The 23,486-nt window shown below is 42.3% G+C and overlaps 1 protein-coding gene across 21 annotated transcripts in view; it reads right to left on the bottom strand.

Moving 5' to 3' along the window:
* LOC135905719 (uncharacterized) overlaps nt 1-23,486 on the bottom strand; it is a 155,756-nt gene that overhangs the window by 66,313 nt on the left and 65,957 nt on the right. For all 21 annotated transcript variants that reach the window (XM_065436706.2, XM_065436700.1, XM_065436736.1 and 18 more), the window contains 8 exons: nt 17,714-17,908; nt 16,331-16,444; nt 12,181-12,259; nt 8,552-8,633; nt 8,307-8,393; nt 7,336-7,408; nt 6,877-7,035; nt 5,971-6,038 (listed from right to left, as the gene is read on the bottom strand). In XM_065436706.2, the coding sequence (XP_065292778.1) occupies nt 5,971-6,038; nt 6,877-7,035; nt 7,336-7,408; nt 8,307-8,393; nt 8,552-8,633; nt 12,181-12,259; nt 16,331-16,444; nt 17,714-17,908 (857 nt within the window). The remainder of the gene's footprint in view (nt 1-5,970; nt 6,039-6,876; nt 7,036-7,335; nt 7,409-8,306; nt 8,394-8,551; nt 8,634-12,180; nt 12,260-16,330; nt 16,445-17,713; nt 17,909-23,486) is intronic.

Below are 23,486 nucleotides of genomic sequence, written 5' to 3'. Positions count from 1 at the left end.
AGTCGTAATCAAACTTAATAAGAAGTATACATTAAAGGTAGTACAAGCCCACGCTCCAACATCCAGCCATGACGATGAGGAAGCAGATCAGTTTTATGAAGATGTTGAATTAGCGATGAGAAAAGTGCAAACTCAATATACAGTAGTAATGGGTGACTTCAGTGCAAAAGTGGGGAAAAAGCAGGTGGGTGAACAAGCAATTGTCAACTACGGCTTTGATTCTAGAAACGCTAGAGGAGAGGTGCTGGTAGAATTCACAGAAAGGAATAAACTGAGAATAATGAACACCCTTTTCAGGAAGCGTAGCAACAGAAAGTGGACCTGGAAAAGCCCTAATGGCGAAACAAGAAATGAAATTGACTTCGTACTTTCTGCTGAACCCAGCATAGTGCAGGATGTAGAAGTGATACGTAGGGTAAAGTGCAGTGATCATAGGTTTGCGAGGGCTAGGATTCACCTCAATTTGAAGAGAGAAAGAGTAAAATTGGTCAAGAAGAAACAGGTCAACTTAGAGGCAGTAAGGGTAAAAGTAGACAAATTTAGGCTAGTACTTGCAAACAAATTTGCAGCCTTAGAACAGAGAGATGACGATGATAACATAGAGCTAATTAATGAAACTGTAACATAGGCTGGTTTCAGAGGCAGCAAATGAAGTGGGAGGCAAGGCATCAAGGCAACCAGTAGGCAAGCTCTCCCAAATAACAAAGGACCTAATAAAGAAACGACAAAGAATGAAAGTGTCCAACTCAAGAGATAAGACAGAATTCGCGGAACTGTCAAAACTGATCAACAAGGTGAAAATAAGTTATATCCGAAATTATAACGTGAGAAAGACTGAGGAAGCCGTAAAAAACGGTCGCAGCCTGAAATAAGTGAGAAGGAAACTTGGCATAGGACAAGCCAAGATGTATGCACTGAAAGATAAGCAGGGTAATAGTATCATCAGCAATCGCAAAGGTATAATAAATGAAGTAGGAGAATTCTACACTGACCTGTAAAGTACCCAGAGGACTCAGGAGAACTCCATTCAGAATGATAATGAACAGGATAGAGAAATTCCTCCTATCACCAGAGATGAAGTCAAAAGGGCCTTGCAAGACATTAAACAGGGAAAAGAAGCAGGAGAAGATGGAATAACAGTCGATTTAATCAAAAATGGAGGAGACATAATGCTTGAAAAACTGGTAGCTCTCTATCATCATCATCATTATCATTATCATCATCATCCTAATTACGCCCACTGCAGGGCAAAGGCCTCTCCCATACTTCTCCAACAACGCCGGTCATGCACTAATTGTGGCCATGTCGTCCCTGCAAACTTCTTAATCTCATCCGCCCACCTAACTTTCTGCCGCCCCCTGCTACGCTCCCCTTCCCTTGGAATCCAGTCCGTAAACCTTAATGACCATCGGTTATCTTCCCTCCTCATTACATGTCCTGCCCATGCCCATTTCTTTTTCTTGATTTCCACTAAGATGTCATTAACTCGCGTTTGTTCCCTCACCCAATCTGCTCTTTTCTTATCCCTTAACGTTACACCCATCATTCTTCTTTCCATAGCTTGTTGCGTCTTCCTCAATTTAAGTTCTCTATACTCTATACGCTCTCTATAGCTCTCTATACGAAATGTCTATCAACTACAAGGGTCCCAGAAAACTGGAAGAATGCAAACATTATACTAATCCACAAAAAGGGAGACATTAAAGAACTGAAAAATTATAGGCCTATTAGCTTACTCCCAGTATTACATAAAATATTCACCAAAATAATATCCAATAGGATAAGGGCAACACTATACTTTAATCAACCAAGGGAACAGGCAGGCTTCAGGAAAGGATTCTCCACAATGGTTTACATCCATGTCATTAATCAGGTTATCGAGAAATCCACAGAGTACAATAAGCCTCTTTTATATGGCTTTCATAGATTACGAAAAAGCATTTGATTCAGTAGAGATACCAGCAGTCATAGAGGCATTGCATAATCAAGAAGTACAGACCACTTACGTAAATATCTTGGAAAATACCTACAGAGATTCCACAGCCACCTTAATTCTACACAAGAAAAGTAGGAAGATACCCATAAAGAAAGGAGTCAGACAAGGAGACACAATCTCTCTAATGCTATTCACAACGTGCTTGGAAGAAATATTCAAGCTATTAAACTGGGAAGGTTTGGGAGTAAGGATCGACGGCGAATACCTCAGCAACCTTTGGTTTGCCGATGACATCGATAATTGAGCAGCACTGCAGATGAGTTACAACAAATGATTGAGGACCTTAACAGATAGAGTGTAAGTGTGGGGCTGAAGATTAATATGCAGAAGACAAAGATAATGATGAACAACCGGGCATGGGAACAAGAATTCAGGATAGCCAGTCAGCCTCTGGAGTCTGTGACGGAGTACACTTACTTAGGTCAACTAATCACAGGGAACCCTGACCATGAGAAGTAAATTCACAGAAGAATAAAAATGGGTTGGATCAGAAACGGCAGACATCGTGAGCTCCTGACTGGAAGCTTACCGTTATCATTGTAAAGGAAGGTATACAATCAGTGCACTTTACCGGTGCTGACATATGGGGCAGAGACTTGGAGACTGACAAAGAAACTTGAGAACAAATTGAGGACTGCGCAAAGAGCGATGGAACGAAGAATGCTAGCATAACTTTGAGAGACAGAAAGAGAGCGGTTTGGACCAGAGAGCAAACAGGTATAGACGATATTCTAATATACATTAAGAGGAAAAAATGGCACTGGACAGGTCATGTAATGCACAAATTATATAACTGTTGGACCATTAGGGTGACAGAATGGGTACCAAGAGAAGGGACGTGCAGTAGAGAGTGACAGAAGACTAGGTGGTGCGACGAAATCAGGATATTTGTGGGTGCTAGTTGGAATCAGCTGGCACAGGACAGGGGTAATTGGAGATTGCGAGGAGAGGCCTTCGTCCTGCAGTGGACATAAAATAAGCTGATGACGATGATGATGAATGCGGTCCTGTGCAAAGAGTTGGGGGCCAGAGACTGCATTTTTTTAAGTTTTGACTGGTTGCCCGGATGATCTTGTTTTTTTTTTTGCTTCCTTTTTTCTTAGTACCCGACTCCGCTTGTTTTAGCAAAGCCCAATTTCCCATTGTTGTGTGCCTCGCTCAGTTTCCCTGTCAGTTATTTATGCGGCGGCAGCCAACTCTCTGATATGCCTCCGCAAGGTTTGCCCCACCATCGATGTAGTTTCAGCTCCAATCCAAGAATTAGTCGATCTCTTCACCTCAGGTCTCCCCCTGCATTGCCGAAGGTACGATCTATCAATCCAGAAGCCAAGCTGGAAGCATCAATACAGCCAGTTTCCTTAACGCCAGGTGAGCTACATTCAGGTACTGCCTGGCGCGAGGGTGCCTGCCATCGAGTCACAGGCCTTTCACAGCCATCCCGGCTCGTGGAGTGTGCCCTTATTGTAGCGGTCATGAGGATTCGGTTCATATCTTTACGCAGTGTTCGCTTCCCGCAGCTCTTCTCTAACGGAATGCTAGTATTTTTCGTCTCCTAGGTGTTCCACATCAGACGGTTTGATTTTTTTCACTCTTTGCTATATAAGCAGGCGATCAACCAGTTCGTGCTTCTTCTTGCCGAGCGCTCATATCAAGTTTGGTTGGCACGCTGTGAAGCAGTTTTTGGGGGGCGAGCGCCAGGCCTTCATGAAGCGCTTGTGAAAGCACAGAGGGAGGTCTGATTCCATCTCACCTAGGAGCAGCATCACTTAGGTGACAAGAAGTTTCTCGAAATGTGGGCTCGTCCTACCGTGATTTTTGATGAGTCAGGTGGAAAGCTTTCCATTAAGCAAAGATGCATCTTGTTTTGTTCTTGCAACTTGCCCGAATGTTCGAAAAGGCCCGAACGCCTTTTTGGTGCGGTCGCTCAACCACCTGAGCTAACTAGGAGGCTAGCAGATCGGAAAATGAGAGTGAATTAATCGACAATTCAAGGCAACGGGACACTGAATATGGCATTTGTAGCTTCGTGGTGCAAGACAGGTGGATGCAAATTTTAGAGCACAGCTCTGAGGCACCTATTCTTGCGGCAAGCATCGGATTTGGCGCTGTCCCTCATAACCAAGCGAACGAACACAGCAAAGGATGAAAGCGAACGTGGAATGCAGCGGGAGATGAAAGACGGTGATAGCAAAGAGCACAAGAAGGAAAGTGGAGAAGAAGAGTATGGTGTAGGCGTGAGAAGAAAAGTGTAGCGCTGCACAAGACGGGCTCTGCAGTGACAATGGCTACAGGATGGCGCCAGCGTAGTGCACGTGCGTCATATACATAAAGGAAGTTCTGGATGGGCGGAGGTCTGTCTGCAGTGGCTGCTGTGAATCGAGCCCTCGCATCACCTACGCGCCGCCTCTTGCAATCTCCTGATTAGCAAGGCAGTCGCGTCACACTTCACTCTGTTTGTAACGTGCTGTAATAGACATAATGTCTCCGCCTGCCACTACATTGCGAAATGAAAGCATCTGTACAGCTTCACTCAAATTTCACATTAGGGAGTATTAAGGAGTGAACTTTTTTTCCCTTTCATGAACTTTTGTCCATCTTGCCGGCTTCCGTAGAACTGATTTTCCTAGTTAGGTTACCATAGCAATGCCACACCTTAAGGCTAGTAGGTAAGACTAAATGGCTGATTTGCCTCAGTGTTGATATTGACGGCAGACTTCAATGTGGGCGTTGCATCACATGCATTAAGACCAAATATATTCTAATGGCAGGAAGTGCCTAAATATCTAGTTTCTTCTATCCCGGCTCAATTAAAAAAGTACAAATCCCCCATATGTATATTTTTTAAGCTATCATGTGCGGGCAGGCACTACAGAAAGGTTTTGCTAAGGCTTCGGCCAGAAATTCATTTCATGTTGAAGCTGCTAGTATAGCTAGATGTGGTGGAAAACATTTGCTTGAAAGGGCACTTCATCTAAAGATGTCGGCTGACTTTCATCTTCAGAGAACAATTCGAGCCAAAAATAAAAATTGGAAACTTGAAATGCAGGAACCAGAAAGGCGTCCTTGGCAAGAAAACAATTTGAGGCTTTATAAAAGGACAACTAAGAGAAACTCTAATTGAATTTAGACAGATGAAGCATTCTTTCAGAACTTCATTCAGTAGATTTCAGTAGATTTCAGTAGATTGATTACTATTCAAGAAACTGATGGCGAAACTTAATTTTTTCTTTTTCCAAATTAGCGCCGAAAGCTTACCACCAGCATGTCAGTGTGACATGGATTTTAAAGTATCTTCCCGTATTTTATCTGTTCTGGCGGTGATAACGTTCCAGAAACTTGCTGTTTTTGTCTTTGGCTCTTTTAGAATGTAATATAGCAGATACATATAGCTCCCATATGCAACTAGTTAGTATATGGGAACTTGAACGTGGCATAGCCATTGGTATGTCATTTTTACACTTTTCCTGGGCTTGCCAAGCTCTGTGAGAGTAGCTGTTCTGGTTCTGTAGGAGTAAAATTTACTAATAGAGCTCAGCTTACTTTTCTATTTAGTGTCCTTTCAAACAAGGATTGCGTGGTGGCTGAACTGAACCAAGGTGGTAGCATAATCACCATGAATGTGAACAGTCACACAGGTGGTAGCTTGGGGCAGTTTCGCTATTATTTGTGTTGCGATTCCGGGAGTTTTGCCATGTCTTTCCTTTTCTTTCTTTCTTTCTTTATGGTCAAGTAAGGCGACCTTGGCGCATTTACCCTTGCCGTAAGTTCGAAGGACGTATGCAAGCAAGTAAAGCTTTTATATTAAGAATAGACTGTTGGGCTAATTGGTTCTTGATCAATACCTTGCAGTGCACGACAACGGAACAGAGACGCAGTACTTATGTATACGTTTGCAATATCTGTTTATCCCATTGTAGTGGCACTGCAAGTTACTTATTGGCTGTAACAAAAGTCTGAAGCTCTACTTCTCTTACCCAGACTTGATGCACTTGTTAAAATGCTGCATGTACCTCTCAGCACACTGGAATGGTGTCCGTCTTCCCTGCAGCCAGAAACAACAGCGTGTGCTTTAGAATGATGTGGTAGCAGTATAACACAACAGAGAGAGCAAGCAAAAAGCACTTCATTCGTCAGCAGAATATGACTGCATTGTAGAATTGACATCTTAACATATGAATATTTGGACATAAAAAATGTTTATTTTAGTAATACTAAGGGTTTCAAACTGGCACTGTAATCATTGCGCAACCATTGGAATTACCAATAGCACCTGAATGCTTTTCTACTATTTGACATACATTCATTGAAGAAGCACATTGAAGCTTCTTTTATTGTTCGCTCATGGTTGTCCTTTCACAAGTGTCTCTTTCTCTCTCTTCTTTATGCAAGTTTGAGCACACACATAAACTACTACACTTTATTTTAGCACACCTGCCATTGAATCTGCGTAGGTGGCAAGCCCTAAGTAACAATCGCCATGTGTATTATTTTTTACATTGTAAACATTTTTTTTTTCTTTACACCGCCTTGAATACCAGAAAAAACTTTGAGGCTAAACAAGACTAATTGTTCCAATAAAACAAATTTGCGATAAAGAAATGAGCTTTAATGACATTGACATAAGAACCTACGAGACCATTCGAAGCCAAGAGAAAAAAAATTGAGGCTAATCAAAGCACTGCATTGTTACCATGCTAGTTGAACAGTCATACTGGCGGCACACACAGATGCCAATTTCCCTCGAGTATATTCAATCTGAAATTCTGTGGACAAGACATCTTCTATGTCTACCTCAAGTTTGTTGCGAGTGAGGCACAAATGCATTGGAACTAACAACAGTAGCAGAGTAGCAGATTTTGCAGTACCATACATATACGTACACCCAACTGGGCAGCCACCTTGTCCCATTCGTGAATGCCAAGTTTCTTGACAAGTGCCTTGAGCGCTATGTCTTCCTTTGGTGTCCATGCACTGACATCCCTGCTCAGCTTGTTTTTCCACATCAGCTCGCACTGCTGCGGACTGTGGTGGATGCCGATCTGCGTGGTGATGAACCACAGGCTATGTTGCCTCTGATGCGTCACATTCAGGTCATTTGCATGAACCCGAGATGGTTGCCTCAGGTTCATGTAAGCAAAGACATGAAAAATGGTGGTGGGCAATTATTCCGCCATGAGCAACTAACAAAAGGGCTGACTTGAGCTAGATGGTTTACTAGCTAGCTTGGTATACAGTGATAGGGCTACGGCGTCATCGTTCACACAGATCAAGGAGGTAGCAGTGATAAAGAGCTGCGCAAGCAACTGCAAAGCTTGCCACCTAGTTGGCTGGCAACTTACCTCATTGGCGGAGATCGCGCACCAGTCAATACTGCGGTCAGTCATTTCACGCAGCTGGTCCAAGCCCATTTCCCTGCAAAGAGTGCAGTTGGTCTTTACTGGTGCCACATTTTGTATATTGACTGCTGCTTGGAGGGCTGTACACCATTTCCATCAGTGGAAAAATACAGTGTGTCTTCGCAGGTAGAAACTGCACGAGGTATCCTAAGGGTGCCCTCTCTACCTATTTTATACACTTGCCACTCCAGCTCCGCTGTCGCCCAATCTAGCAGAGATATTCATGTTGTTCACTTTCGGGACGCCGCCACAGAAGTGGTAGCACACAAGCATGGTTCAAAAATGCAGAGCGAGGGGTCTCATTAACTATGAATAACATCATGTCCATATTCGTAATCTAACTGCTGGTCGTGTGGTATGTGGGTATCTCTATCACATCTCCTCTACTTCGAAGCTCCACAGTGCAAGGAGTCGTTTTCAGGTTTTTTAAATGGCAGAAGTGGCACGAGACTACACGCACAGCATGGCCCAGCAGCAGCTCTGGGCATGAGTGCACTGGATCATAAACTCTTTGCAGGAAGTTAGCAACAAGTGGCCCATTTTCTGCGAGGGCTGAAGCCAGGCTGCAATGCCAATTGAAAGAAACAATAAGAAAGAAGTGCACAGCACAGTCTGCGCATCCATTCCAAAGCATAAGCCTTGACTTTCTCGGCTCCTTAAGAAACAGAGGTTGCTCTTTTAACAAAAGCTGATGAGATCTGCCTGGCGACATGACCTACATATATGGCCCACTACTCCTTAAGTGACAACACAAGTCGGGAATGACCCGTACACACTGTACTCGCATAACACACACAGACATGCACTCCAAAGGCTGTGCTAGCTGTATCCAGTGTTGGCTTGCTGGAAGACTGGTGACGGCACTGTACCGTGCACTTGCCGAATTCCCACGCACGTCATGCTAGAAAACTTACTCTAGGCTGGCCACTTTCGCGTCCAGTTCTTCCACTTCTTTCGCAGTCTCGCATCTATTTTTCTTGAACTGCATCAAGTATTCTCGTCTGCAGAGAAGAGAGAGAGAGAGGAAGAAAGAAAAGCAATTAAAAGAGCAAGATTCATAATTGTTATAATTGACATACTTCCACTTTTCACGTACGCACGCACAAACACACAAAAGAAAATTGAAACGAGGGTTGCAAGAGGGAGGAAAGTTCGTTACCTCTGCATGCATGAGTCTGTGATGGTCTTAATTAAATTCTTCTGGATGCTGATTTGAAGCAAGGCAATCTCCTTATCAAACCCTGTGCAAAAGGAACAAAGCTTAATAATATGGGAGCCATATATACACCAAAGCAAATAACCAAGATTAAAGAAAGACACTCATATCATCTGTAGCTTAAGAGGAAGCTTTAGCTCGTGGGCTCCTATCTACATAGGAAAGAAGAAATTGTTTTTCTTGGCAACCACTGCGCCACATTTGATGAGCTTTGTTGCATTTAAAAGAAAAAGTTAAAATCTAGCGACTGTTGATAGCAAATTATTTTTTAAATCACCTATGTTTAAATAAAAGTAGTTCGAAATCAGAAATTTTCAGCAAATGATACTATAGAGTTTGCAACTCTACAACTCAACAATAAAGAATGATATCACAATTCTGTAAATTGCATCTAACAGTACATCTAAAGTGGACAGAATTGATGGCTCACAAATGGACCATTAATATCTGAGTAGGACTTTGCGAAACCCTTGTAAACAATGTAACAAATTCATATAGGATGTAAATTATTATTCCAAATTTGTCTGCTTTATATTCTCTAATGGATGTAGTTTACAGAACTGCGATACCTGCTCTTCATGAAGAGCTATGAACTTGTAGACTTTGTGCTTCTATTTTTCTTCAAGCTTACCAAGTTTTGGAAACTCCTTATGAAAAATTCAGGCATTAATTCAAAATTTTCCTTCCAACAGTCACTACAATTTAACCTTTTCTCTCAAATGCAACAAACATCAATGAAATCTCACTACAATTTAACTTTTTCTCTCAAATGCAACAAACATCAATAAAATCAACCCAGTTTTTATTTCAGAAAAGTGTTTCTGCGTTCTACATGTATATTGACATGTGTACTTGTTTATCGAGTGACCACGTTTCCCCGTCTAACAAATGTTATCGCTCAGCGCAGGACACGCCTGCATGCATCAGAAGTTTCTAGAATGTTATCGATGGTTCTATCCACTGTCTGTTGTCACTACTACATAACAATATGAATAGGTGACATCAGAGTTGGGCCCGAGCTAAAGCTTTCTCTAAGAGGAAGACTACATATGTTTTTTTCCTGAAAGCAAAAGTAATTATACACTAAGTGAGTGTACAGTGCCGCACCATCTCTTATGCAGAATTAGAGGACATGTAGTTGGTGACGTTACTGTAGTGTGATGAAAAGCTGGCAATTTTGACACTAAAATCTGCTGCGTTCAAGCTGCGCAACTGAGCCTATCGAGCAGAAGTTCCAAAAACAAGGATGTGCGAGGGTTTGTAGAGGTAGAGCTGATTTGTACCTGTTTAAAAAACAACCTGTACTGGATAAAGCTGCTGCACTGCACGTATTGTGCTTTCTCTTGAGCTTTCCATGTTTACACAGCAAGATTGCACATGCAGAATGGGTAATTGAAAGTGCTTTCCTTGAGCAAGTTCAGTTCTTAAACACCTTCCAAAGGGCTTTTCATCAGGCCCCATCGCAGTTTTGTTATACACTGAAAGCTGGAGAGCACCTTTCAGGGTGAGTTTTACCACAACAATTTTTAAAAAGGGTATAGCAGTAGTGGAGACCGAAGCAAATGAAACATAATGTCCAGAATAAGTTAAATAAAGGTAGCGCCAGCCTTTCGTCATGAGCCAACCAATGAGGGCAGCGCTCCACTGCCCCGCTTCCTTATTGAAATAGTGTGGCTGTGATTGCGCTCACTCCATTGTTGCGAAAGAGATACCATGATTGCCCACACCCATAATTCCTGTAATTCTTTCCAACTTTGTACTTCCACTCCCCACTACAACCACCAACTGTATGCAATGGCAACGACAGAGACCGACGGTGACATGACAATGACACTATTCATTGGCTATAACATCCAAACCAGTGAAGGGCTGTGCTGAGAACGACTTGGGCATAGCGCACCAGCTATGCTGTGTAAGCGTACTGCCTGCAGTTGCCTCGAAAGTATATGTACAGACTCTACTACTCTCTGAATCTGCATCACACACACTGCAATTCCGTACATACCACTGACTGCAATAGCTTAGTGGTTATTGCGGGCGGTTTGGAACTGCAACCTCCGGCAGAAACTGCAACTGGAAGTTTCTGCAGAACTTGCACCACTGCGCAAGTTCAATCTCAAGTTGTGATGAATGGGCCAAGTCCACCATATAGTTAGAGGGTTTGCATGACAAAGGTGTAATGGAAAGGACGAAAACTCATGCTGTCTCAAGCTGCTGTTGCATGCTGTAAAAGGGAAGACGGAAATGTACATTCTGGACACACATGACAGCTGCATGGCCACCATTGCCCACCTTGTTAGGTTTTGATTACATGGCCGTTCTTTAAAAAAAGCAAAAAAGAAGAAAGGTTTTTAGGCCACCTTTTTCTCAAAAACAGGCTCAATCCAGCAACAGCGCTTGTGCCAGCAGTGGAAGGCAGAACGCTGTCCTAGCTTTGCCATTGTGTCAACTGAGCAGAGTGTTGAAGGTGTGTCTACTTCATTGTTTTTGCAGCCAAACACATTCTGGGTCTCTGGAGACCCTCCAACCACCCCTCGTGCGTGAACAGCGCATGTACAGTTGATAGCTGGACGATGGCGGGGACGGCAGGAATGCGCCTTGAGCGTCCCAAGGCTCCTGTGTAAGAGCCGAAATGTCTTTTCTTTTAGTTTACTTTGGTTGGCGTAGGGCCCCGAGTTTTGTCTACCTTTTCACCATGTCCCAAAATAATTGTTATCGCAATAGAACGGTCATCGTCAAAAAGCACAACAATGTACGCATGATAATATATTACCCTATAGTACACCCTGCCGCCACACATAGATAGACGTAGTGCGCTGATGCGAAAGTTTCCACCAAGTCTAAAATCTGCCGTGATACCGCAGCTGCTGCGCAGGAACGGTTTCTGCTGCCGCTGTGGCTACAATAAAGAACCATTTCATGCTTAAGCCTACTCCTGTGCACTGGGTAGACTGAGACATTGCTTTTCTCTTTTAGACATAGTCGTGCATCTCTCAAATGTGGAGCGCATATGCAGCAAACATTCTTTTAATTTTGAAACCATAACAGTTTCCAAGCAACCATGTTCTCTGAAGCAAAACAATACAAATGATAGTGAATCTAAAGATTAACATGCAACCACAGAATTTGACATGTCTGCTTACATTACTGCTGTTAATGAATACTGAAAATTTTGCCTGAAATATAGTGCCATTTTCCGATGCAAATGTAGGACAAACAAATAAACAAGACTGAGCGCTCTGATTTGTATACTCAGCTTTCCCACCTTTGTGTTGAAAAATATAGCACTATGTGGAATAAACTGGCAAAACAGTACATTCATGCATCTGAAATCTAGCAAGTACAAAAGATGACCTTATTTCACATCCTCTCTTGAGCGTCACAGTGGTACACTAAAACCAAGAAAAAATGAAGGCTTGGCCATAGTTGATAATGAGGGAAGAGGATGACGGGTGCTCTCGATTGGGGTTTTGTCATGTAGGAAGCGCTGGCAAGTGCAGCCTGGCAAGAACAGTTGCAAGCAGCATGCCACATACGTAAAGCTGCAGGCTGCGTATCGCCTGTATACGCACATGGTTTGGGCCCATACAGGTATGGGTCCTGCAGACACAGTCTTCTTCTGGATACCTCATCGTCGTTCATCGGGGCTCTCTGGAGAAATGAAAGGAGTGGAAGGCAAGCCTTGCTGGATGTCACAGCTTGAGTACACAGCTATGCAAAATTCAAGTGCGCTTTGCTTATGAATAAAATTATGTGTGGAGAGCTACTATTACCATGGCCCAGGAAAGGCTGAACACGCAATCTGTACCCTTGAGAACATTTACCATTTACACATACTATTTCTTACAAGTGGATATGCTCTTTAGTGGCTTTGATAATGAAGGCCTCTGCTCATTGCGCAGGTGCATATTGTCCAAACACTGACTGAAGTTGGGGGAAAGAAGGCGTTGCCGATGGTGGTGGTTTAGTACATTTTACTGCACGGCACCTGGGCCGGTTTGGCAACCTGCAGCAATAAAGTTATCTTGTAGAACAAAAGAGCTAGAACTTAATTTGTGCTTGTGTCCCCAGAAGGTAACACTGTATGTAAATAGGAGATGGCTCCTGTATTTACACGACACTAATTATTTCCTGGGAGGAATAGCACACTTAGCCTTTGCAAGTTAACATAGTTTGCCACTTCACCGTACACCAATATTCGGTGAGATCATGGCATAGGAGCTCTCGTCATTTCACAGCCCTGAAGCATCTCCCATCCTGATAGATATTTTGGCGAGGTTTGTCCTGGGGTTAAGCTCAAATTCAATGAACAGTTTCATATTCAACAGTCAGTTGTACCTTGAAATAAGTGACACATCAACAGGCATAGCACAAAACTATGTTAACATAATCCTGGGCTACATGGGGTTCCATTTTCATTCAACTTGCAATACTAGACCATTTTTATAGACACTCAGTCTAAATTATATCTTCTCTGTATGGCCTGGTCCCAGATGAACTTGACAAATTCACAGGCGTTTTCAACCAAGTAGCCTGCATGAGACCATTTCCTTCACGCACACTTTTTCCCGCAAATAAATAAATAAATTTTCTTCTTAGATGGCGGAGGACAGTTCACTGCTGACTGAAATGTAAGCAAAACACACGGATAGACGAAGGTAGTCACACTTTAAGAGCAGTAACCTGTGTCACTACAAGACCAACATTTGTTATCTTCAAGGCGCACAGAATAATAATGATTTATTCCGACGCGAAACATTTTCAAGAGGACATCGAGTTAGTTGCGTGGCACGTCTATATGATGGCCAAAACTACCTGCCTTCTATCATTAATGACGTTATTACCAAAGTGGGAATTTTCAATCATCACAAACTACTGCAAGAACAATATTAAGATACGGTTTAGCAGCATTGGACAAACCTCGTGCTGACCTTCACAAACAATGCTCTGAATGTGAAATTTTATAAAGAGCATTTCAACATCAATGCACTAAGTGTGTGACTGCCAAAAGAGTTTGCTACTCCTCCTCATGCCGAAAAGTATCAGGTGATTAAAGCTTCATGTATATGAACTCAATACGAGGGGCTCAAGTCAGAATCCAGGTTGACCTAGACCGATCCGACAGTATTCATGTGCATTTTGCCATGAGGGTGAGTCAACACACCCCTTGTAGTTGGTCTGACCTAGCCCGCCTTGACGATCCTTCGGCCTCTGACCCACTAGCGTTTACATGAAGCCAACAATCAGGTTTTGACCTGACAATCCGAATCGTCCTGGCTTTAACAGGTTCATGTAAGCATAGCTTTATATGATACACTCAAAAACAGAAACGACACCATAGCTTTAGTCACCATCCTTGCAGATAAAGCGGAAGTGACACATGCAAACACATACAGACTATACAGTATCAAAAAGCAGGCACTCCAGCTTTAAATATTTAATAAAGGGTGGACTTGACTGTGATTTACCAAATGTCTATCTCCCAGAGTATGAAGCACATGTCACAGATTTTCACATTGTGTAACCTGCCTTCCATATTGTCCCATGTTTTTCTTTGTCTATCCTGCCTGGACACCCCTAGGGTCTGCAGTATGTAATAAATAAATAAATAAATAAATAAATGGATGAATGAATGAATGAATGAATGAATGAATGAATGAATGAATGAATGAATGAATGAATGAATGAAACTTTCAAAATATACCCTGAGCAAAACGAGAACAAGGTGAAAGGTGGAGCCAACGTTTCGACAAGTGGACTTGTCTTCTTCAAGGTGACATATGCCCTGTGCTTCAGTGATGACTGTCTCTAATTATTAAAATTGCTGATTCAAAACATAGTAATAGTTCTGACGGACAAAATTCAGGGCAAGAATGAACAGAAGAAAAGTATCCGACAGATAATTTACTGGCTTAATTGCAGGCAGTATATGCAAGTTAAGTTTGAAATTGTAAATGTTAGGCCATCGATGCAAACTGCATGCTTGTAGCTAATGACAAGCTCATAAGAATTCAAGGGCCAAGTCCAAAAAGTTTTTGCTTCATAAGTGCTCTTTCCCACTGGTCGGCCACTTTTGCTAATAATATGCATGCCCAGCATCATGACTGGTTGGATTGTGCTTTTGTGAATAAGTCTAACATGAATGTTTTCCTGAATACAGGCCCAGGGGCCCTATAATGCAGAACTATTCTAATATGTTTTTATTCCAATCTCCTTACATTAAATTTATGTAATCGCCGACCCAAGCATGAGGCAGTGACTTGCAGCGTTGTTTGAACAGGCCAGTGAAACACGCTCCTCGTCTATGTGCTCCTAGGAGGTCACTTTTGTATGCTTTCAAAGAGAATAGCATTGCCTTACTTGACAAGTTTCTCTTACCTAATTGGCTGACCAGAGCCTAGGAGCACACAGAATTGGAGACAGTTTCGGTGTGGCTGGGCTAGCGCAGCAGTGACTGTAGATCACCTGATGAGGGTGGTGTCGGCGGTGGTGATTGGTCCGCTTCTTTTGCTTAGCTTTCGGTGTCTGGTATAAAATCGTGGCAGCGTGCAATGAGGGGGGGGGGGGGGGAGGGGATAAAAATGCAGCTAAAACAGATCCTCAAATTTGGCAGAGCGATGTTGTGTATGTTCCGAAAGGGCTTGACAATGCTATATTGCCACGAAAAATTTTTTATTATACGCAAAAGATCCATTCTTCCGGGCAGCTCCGAGTAGCCAGTGCCAAAGCGATTGATGGGCAGCCATCTTCTATTCATTTCGGAACAGGGGCAGTGTCCGGCTATTCCAAAAACAATTCAGTTTTCTTTGGCATATTAATGCTTTCTTTAAGTGTACACGTCACTTTGGTGTGGTGAATTTTCGTGGTTTTGTGACGTTGCGTGACAGATGGGGGAAGTGGGCACAGCCTGAAAACTTTTGACCAATAGCAGAGGCTAATGGCAAAAACGGTGGAGAATCATAAATAATTATTTTTCTTTTATTTGGTATAATCATGCAACGTCACTGTGTACATGTCATATCAGATGAAAAGCTTTCATGGTTTTCCTATGTCGCATGACAAACAAGCGAAGTGGGGGTGGCCCGAAACAAGTTTGACCAATCGTGGAAGATTGATTACAGAAATGGAATAGAAAAGTTTGGAACAGGTTTGTGTTATAGAGCCTTAGGACCTGTATTCACAAAACTATCTTCTTCTGGAATTGTTAGTAAGAGCAAATTTTAGCCAATCGTGACGCTGGAGATACATTATTAGTGAAGGTAGCCGATAAGTGGGAAAGAGCACTTACGAACAAAAAGCTTTTTGAATTCAGCCCATGAATTTTAGCGTGAAGATGAAGCAGTGCAGTCGGGCACCAACTGCTGCTACCGAGCTCGACATCATACAGAACGAAAAGAGCACAAGGTGTAACCACCAGCTCTGTAGTTCGCTTGAGCAGGAAATCTGGCCTGAGGCTTCCTCGGGCTAAGGGAATGTCAAGGTGGGCTGGGTAAGCCCGCCATGGAAAGAATCGGTTTGATTAACTTGACCAGCTTGGACAAATGCACGTAAACGCAGTCTGATCAGTCTGGGTCATCTCAACACTTCACCTGACCTGCTCGCATCCAAGTTCAATAAACGAAGCTTATACTTTAGTACTATGAGTGAGCAGCCATACTAGGAGCATAACTTAGGTGAGTGCAAGAAGAGAGAAAAAAACAAACAGAGCTGGCTGCAGCTCACCATTCCGTTGATGTCCTTGAAGTAGGGGTGACCAAAGACCACCCAAGAGCGCTTTCTAGGTGGAAGTTGGCCCGGGCGCTTCCTAGCATTGGCAACGAGTTCGTTGACCATCTTCTGCAGTAGCAATGTGCAAATGCCCGAAAGATGAAAAACAGTGGTTAGCATTTTGATGGTTGCCTCCCGTAGAAGATGGTTTTCACCTTGATTTCACCAGGCACAGAAAGTATACTTCATCTTGCCAAATTCGTGCAGTGCAGCGAAAGCTCAGTGTCCACATTCACAACACTTTTTCTTCACCTGACATTGTCAGGCTGTGTTCATTAATAATATATCAGGATTGACTGGAAATTGCTCCTTCAAGCAATTCTAGAGTAAGAAAGTTTGTGAATATGGGCCTTGGGCCTGTATTCAGTAAACACTCGTCTGTTAGAATTTTTTGTAAGAGCAAATTCCCACCAATCCTTATGCTCGACATATTATTAATGAAAGCAATGAGTAATGGAAAGAATGCTGAAGAACAAAAAGCTTTGTAAATTCGGCCCCAGGAGAAAGGCTTGTCCATCGTACACTACTATACTATTGCTCACGTGCGCAACGACGGTTGAATGGAATGATTGTTGGTGCAACATGAGCATGCCATTCTTTCTTATATTTCCTTCTTTATCTAGCTGTCAGCAAGCAAAAGACAGCAGCTTTGCAGCTACTGCCTCTTTTCAATGTAGCAGCAAAACACACACACACGCATGCGCATGCACACACACACACAGGCACAAACAAACAAAGGGACGGAGTGGTTGAGAGGTAGAGGCAGTGCGTAGTACAAGGGGAATCCAGTCTTCTTTTTGAGAGCAGTGGCACTGATATTATTGGCTCCACCTGGCTTCTAGGCTGCATGCTGTGAGAAATCAGCCAATGGGGGGAAAAGGTTCCTTTTTATTTCCAGATTCCAGCCTTTGAATGCGAAATTAGCGTACTGAGTACCAAATTTGTTGATTAATATCACAGGATGAAAATGCTCGAGAACTATTAAACAAAATAGGGTTGCTTTCTAATGCGATCGACTCTTTCGGGTATCACATAAAAGTACACCATAGATGCAATATTAGAAAAGTTGGTTTATGTAATTAATTGACTCTACTTGTTTATGGAAATTGTGTGCGTCGAAGTGCATAAACCACCAGAGCAAGTAAGATTTGTGTAGTTAGCATAGCATTTTCACTACAAGTAACGAAACTTCAGCTTTGGAACTACTGTATATTCCTGGACAATTCTTGTTCCGAACTGATGATTGTTATTACTTTTCCCAGCTCAGGTTCTGTTCGACATCCTGCTCAAAAGCGCAATTTTCATCACGTGTCCACTCTGACGGCCTGTATTCCATACCTGGTTCTCACGATTTGTAGCGAGATGCTCCTTCAACGTCTCGATAGCAGACATCAGCTCGTTCTGGTATAGCCGGTTCACTCTGAGGCACTCGTTTATGGATGGCGGCTCCTGTGCACCCCACTCCAGACATGGAACAGAGTGCATGTGGTGATCTTGGCCGTTCTTCCTATTTGGTATTGGTGAGCGCTTGCGCTGTGGATTCGTTTTCCGTACGATTTTTGTTAGAAACATGAACAATCAGATTAGTTGGCAATATCCTGCTAAATGCAACAGCACAAAATGTGACAAGGGCATGGAAAGGAAAAACGACCACATGTGATGACTTCTGATTGCTGGATACCATTCAGAAGCCGCAGTTTGTGTTGCCATGCATTTGCCACTGCGGCGAATGAGTGTTATAAACGTCAATATTTAGTAAATTTAGCTTATTTTTCACTTTCTCCCTGTTTCGGTTGTTGAAGACAATTGCATGTCCTTTTTTCAATGGCTACAGCAGGTTGCACTTATTATTATTATTATTATTATTATTAGCAGTTTGTGGCAAAGCTTTCGCTGAATACTCATTGCCACATTTATCGTCTTGGCAGGTGCTGCTTTAGCCGCCGTGAAATAACCTGGAGCAAACTTGTGCGGCTGCGGAAATCTTAATCCCAAGCATAGCCCGAGCCTTCACCTGGAAAGTTCAGGCGGTGTTCCTGGTGGCCCGCTTAGCTGTTGTTCAAAGTAGCCACTTCCAGCTTTGACATTGCAACAAACCATGGCACCTGGATCTTTCACTGCACTATAATAGACGCTCCCAAATCAACAGTGCTCCACAGTCGGTGGCAAAGCTATCACTGAATAGTTATCGCCATGTTTATTGTCTTGGCAGGTGAGCCATTAACTTCAAAAGCATAGTTCATTGCCTGTGCTGCAGACTGCTGTCTGATTATGTTGAGTCTCGTGCTGATGCTAAAAGTAATGTATTATGTTGAACCCTGTGCTGATGTGATAATTATTGAGCGAACAGAATATTCAGTGCTGTCTATATTTTTGTGACCTTGCCAGACTGAACCAAATGTAAATCGTGCTCAGAGAAGCTGCCAGGTGATGGCAGGTTCCTGAAATGTTTGGAATGCAAGCTAGGCTATCACCTTGGCAAAAACTGCTTGGGTGTGGCTGAAAACACCTTTGCAGCAATGGGTGTGGCTAAAAGAGAGGCCTGGAAATGTAAGCAATGCAGAACACCTGCAAGCGATAACAGCTTATTAACAGCCCATAGTCCTGAAGGCACTGCAGTAGCTGTGATCCTACCTCTTTCATAAAGGAATTAAACACTCTCATGGAAGAACTAAAGGGTATTAATGACATGGCAGTCATTCTTTTGCCTCTTCGAGAAAAGCTCAACAAGCTCTAAGCTATGAAATAGAAAAATAGATGAAGGGCTATCAGTGAAGGAGACTATAGATTAATTGAAAAACTCTGTACAGTTCCTGTCATCAGCTTATCACACAGATGATATAGACGAAAGGGTTTTGATACAGACGAAAGAGTCAGACTCTGCCTTGGAAAGCCTAGAAACTCAAGTGTTGCTGAGAGCAACTGTGAATACCCAATCTAATGAGGTTGTTCAGTTGCGGGCTGATATTAATGGCTGTGAGAAGTGTAAGAGTCTGTCTGACCTGGAGCTACGTGGGCTTCCATTTTCATCAGAAGAAAACTTGCGAACTGCTATCATGGATCTCACACAGAAGCTAGAAATAATAGATTCTGGACCCTGTGACATAGTCCTGGTCCACCGTCTGCCTGCCAGAAAAGATAAAACGCTGATTGTGCACATTTGATTTTCGTCCCCGTTTTTTTTGCGGGACACTTGGCTGACTGCACGTCACAAGCTTCGTGCCTCGGCATAGAAAAAAAAAATGTACCTGCTATGTATTTCAATGAAAGCCTGACCCTAGCTACTAAGGAACCTTTTTGAAAAAACTCAATCTAAAGGCAAGGAAAACAGCTATAAGTGTGTCTAGGTAAGGAATGCAAAGATCTTTGTACAAAAGGAAGACGGAGGCCCTGCCATCAAGATTGCCTCAGTCGCTGACATCGATAAGATGGTTTAAATTCATGGTGATAAACAATATTTCTCTCCTGGACTTTGGTTCATTAGGATCTATCTTCGAAAACTGTGATAAGCCTGCTATTTCAGTGATAAGCCTGCTATTTCAGTCGTTCACACAAACATAAGAAGCATAAGAAAATACTGGGATCAGCTCCTTGTTGATGTTGCTGACATTTTGGCCTTAGTGGATGCATTTATACAATCGGAGATTAATGTTCAAGATGATATGTTGTTGCAATTTCATGTACCAAATTACCAAGAACACTTTTTTACAAGAACATCCAGGAGAGGTGGTGGAATAGCAGTATCCATCAAGTCTAAATAGGTAACTACAATTACGACATTTTCCTTTATGGGAGCGGAAAGCCTTGCCTTTCACTTGGAAAATTCTAACGTGGTTTTGGTGTTAGCTGCGATGTATCGTCCCCCCTCTGAACGTGTGCAAAAATTTGTTGAATGGACAAACACAATATCTAAGTTGCTTACCTCCTAATGCGAACATTTGTCTCATTGGAGACATAAACATAGACATTTTAAGCTCAGAGAAAGACATGGTTACCAATTACTTGAACACCTTAGCAGACTATGGCATTGAGTCAGTTGTTAACAAGGAAACACAAGAGGAGCTTCTTTTGTCTCACATTGTGACATCCTGTGTTGACCACAGGATGGTTCGTTCAATAGTTTTTTCAAATGTCAATTCCATTCGAGTAACAAAAAAGCTGGCAGACCACTATTTTATAGGATACCATCTTTCATTCCAAAGTTCTCATCAACGCAACAGTAAAGAATTCCAATACATTGAAATATTTGATTCCATTAAGTTTGACTGGCTCTAAGTTTCCCACTATGACTGGAATGCAATGTTAACAAATAGTTGTCCGAATAGTGTATATAGGGATATTATAGCAGCGACTTTCTATTTAAAAATGTCATGTAAAAAAACAGTATTGGTCCAAAAGCAATGTCCACACCTATACTGGTTGAGCAATTGCAAAATAAAAGCTACTGAAGAAAAGGAGAACTTATGGAAATGGTGTCAACAGCAACCTGAGGACGAAACATTAAAAGGCCTCTATCGAGAAGCTCGGAACAAAGTTACAGCACTGATGTACTGCTCTAAGAAGAACTACTATCGTAATAATTTTTTTCCTCGCATCATAAACCCGCTAGGATGTGGTCCCTGGCAAATGAGCTTAGAGTCTCTTATCCAAGTACATATTTGGACCCAATAACAAAGAGTTTCGGGGCTATCAATCGAAGTGTCGCAGACAGCTTCAATTATTTCTTTTCTTCAGTTTGTGCTGATAATGATGGACCCACTGACACTGTTGATTTCAATATAATGGTCTTAGTTCAATAGCCAATTTGGCATTTCTTTCAACAATAACTAAAGAAGACCTATATAGATTGCTGCATCAATATAGAAAAAGCTGTGCTGTCGGTCTTGATGGCATATCAGTAGAAGACATATATCGGAATGTCAGAGTTTGGGCCAATTGCTCCTTTCTATTTTTAATAGAATCCTTGATACTTGCAGAATACCAGATAAACTAAAGAGAGTGCCTGTGACACTGATATTTAAAGATGGAGATACATCGAAGCCAGAGAACTATCGCCCCATGTCTGTCCTTCCTTTCACAGTGCAGCAGTTGGAAAGACATGTGCTTGAGAAACAATTGAAGGGTTAGTTCTAAAATATAACATCTTATCACCTTCCCAGCATGGCTTCGTGTATGGTAGAAGCATGCATGTGCTTTTTGAAAAGCTGTCAAATCTTCCATGTAAAACATTTGAACTTAAGGGCTTCTTTTAGATATATCTAAGGCATTCGATTCAGTACGCCACAGTATTCTATGTGCTAAGCTACAAAATTATGGGTTTCAGGAAGATTTCCATGCATTTCTACAAAACTACCTGGTAAATTGGTCTCAGATTGTACGTATTGGTGACCTAAAGAGTTCTTTGCGGCATCTTAATGCAGGGGTTCCACAGGGTTCAGTTTTGTCTCTGCTTCTTTTTAATTTGTATGTTTGTGACTTGGGACTTCGTGTACAATTTTCCAGCATGCTGATGATACGTTGCTTGTTTCTAAGCAGATGAAGTATGAAGCAGCTGTAGCTTTACTTCAAAGCAAAATAAAATATGGTATGAACTGGTTTTGAAAAAAATCCTATAATCTGAATATGCACTTAGTCTGTTTCAAAAATCCATTAAAGGCTCTTGTAATAAGTCAACCTGTCTTCCTTCACGGTTCTGATTGCTTAGACTGTGTTTGTGCCCCACTACAATATACAGCCAGGGTCGAGTACCTTGGAGTCTATTCTGAGACAGACCTATCTCAGAAAATTCAAATGGCTCGAATTTGTGCACAGCTACATAATGTTGCATATGTATTTTACCATATGAGGAGGTACGACATTTTGCTGTTTTTTTAATTGCAGCGAATTTTGGAAATATAAAATTGACAGCAGAAGCTTGATGTGCGCAAGTTGGTTTTGCATACTTGAAGAAATGAGCACTACGAAGACGCGGACTAAAAGAGGAACATGTACGACTGACAAGGCGCTACTTCCAACTAAATGTTTTTTTTTTGAAGAAACAGGATTTTAAATAGATACAACCTAGAATGGCTCATCGTGACATCACGAACTCCTTATCTCATCAGAAAAGCTATCTCTTTTTTGGTAAGCATCACTGAAGGGCAGCTAATGCACGTGCCCTTGGCCTTTGCAATGTAGAAAGCTTCTAATATCTCCCGTTCCAGTCTATCTCTAGAACGTGCCAGGAACCTGGTGTCATGAAGATACAGACGGCAATTGTGACGTTTGCAGTGTTCAGCCAGGTGGCCCCCCGCATTGTTATTTGCAGCCCAATTGTGCTCACGCGCCCTATCATTGAAACACCGTCTGGTTTGACCGATATAAACCTGTTGGCAACTTAGGGGTAACTCATATACGACATTACTTTTGCAAGCCGTGCACTCCGCTGCATGTTTCTTAGAGCATGGTTCAGGTTTTGCCTTTGTTAGCAAAGGGCATATCTTGGCCAGCTTACGGTGCACTGAAGAGAAGATTAACACTGTGCCTTTGCGCAACCTTCTTGAGGTTGTGGAACACCCTGTGCCAATGAGGAATCACATGTAATCTCTTCCTATCAAATGGTTTTTTTGTCTTAGTGCCCTCTCTTGCCTGTTTGATCTTTTGAAGAAGCTTATCACAGGCGCTAGAGATCAAGAGTGAAGGGAAACCGGCTAGGTGTAGCCTTGAAACTTGGTTATTGAAACTGCTTTCTACTTTGATGGTTGCAAGATTTATTTAGAGCTTCTTTTAGACAAGTCATTACGACTCCTCTTTTTAAAAGCTTGGAGTGTGCAGTGTCATATGAAATTAGCTGCTTGTTCACCCTCGGCTGGTATTCAAAACAGACATGCATGTTCATTAGAGTGAGATTGAGGTCCAGAAAGCGGATGCTGTTGTCACAAGGCCTTTCGCATGTGAAGTTTAGAGCCTCCGATGCATTTCTAAAAGTGTTAATTATCGATTCTACAGTGTCCTCTATCCTCGACCCTGGAACCACGTTAACAACCAACAGGTAGTCATCAACGTACCTCATTATGGAAGGAGGACATGACTGATTCAGAATGCTATTTACACACTTGTCAAAGGCGCTAAG

This window comes from Dermacentor albipictus, chromosome 1 (genome assembly GCF_038994185.2).
Source record: "Dermacentor albipictus isolate Rhodes 1998 colony chromosome 1, USDA_Dalb.pri_finalv2, whole genome shotgun sequence".
NCBI lineage: Eukaryota > Metazoa > Arthropoda > Arachnida > Ixodida > Ixodidae > Dermacentor > Dermacentor albipictus.
The sequence above is the reverse complement of the archived record's forward strand: the minus strand, read 5'-3'. Positions and strand labels throughout refer to the sequence as shown.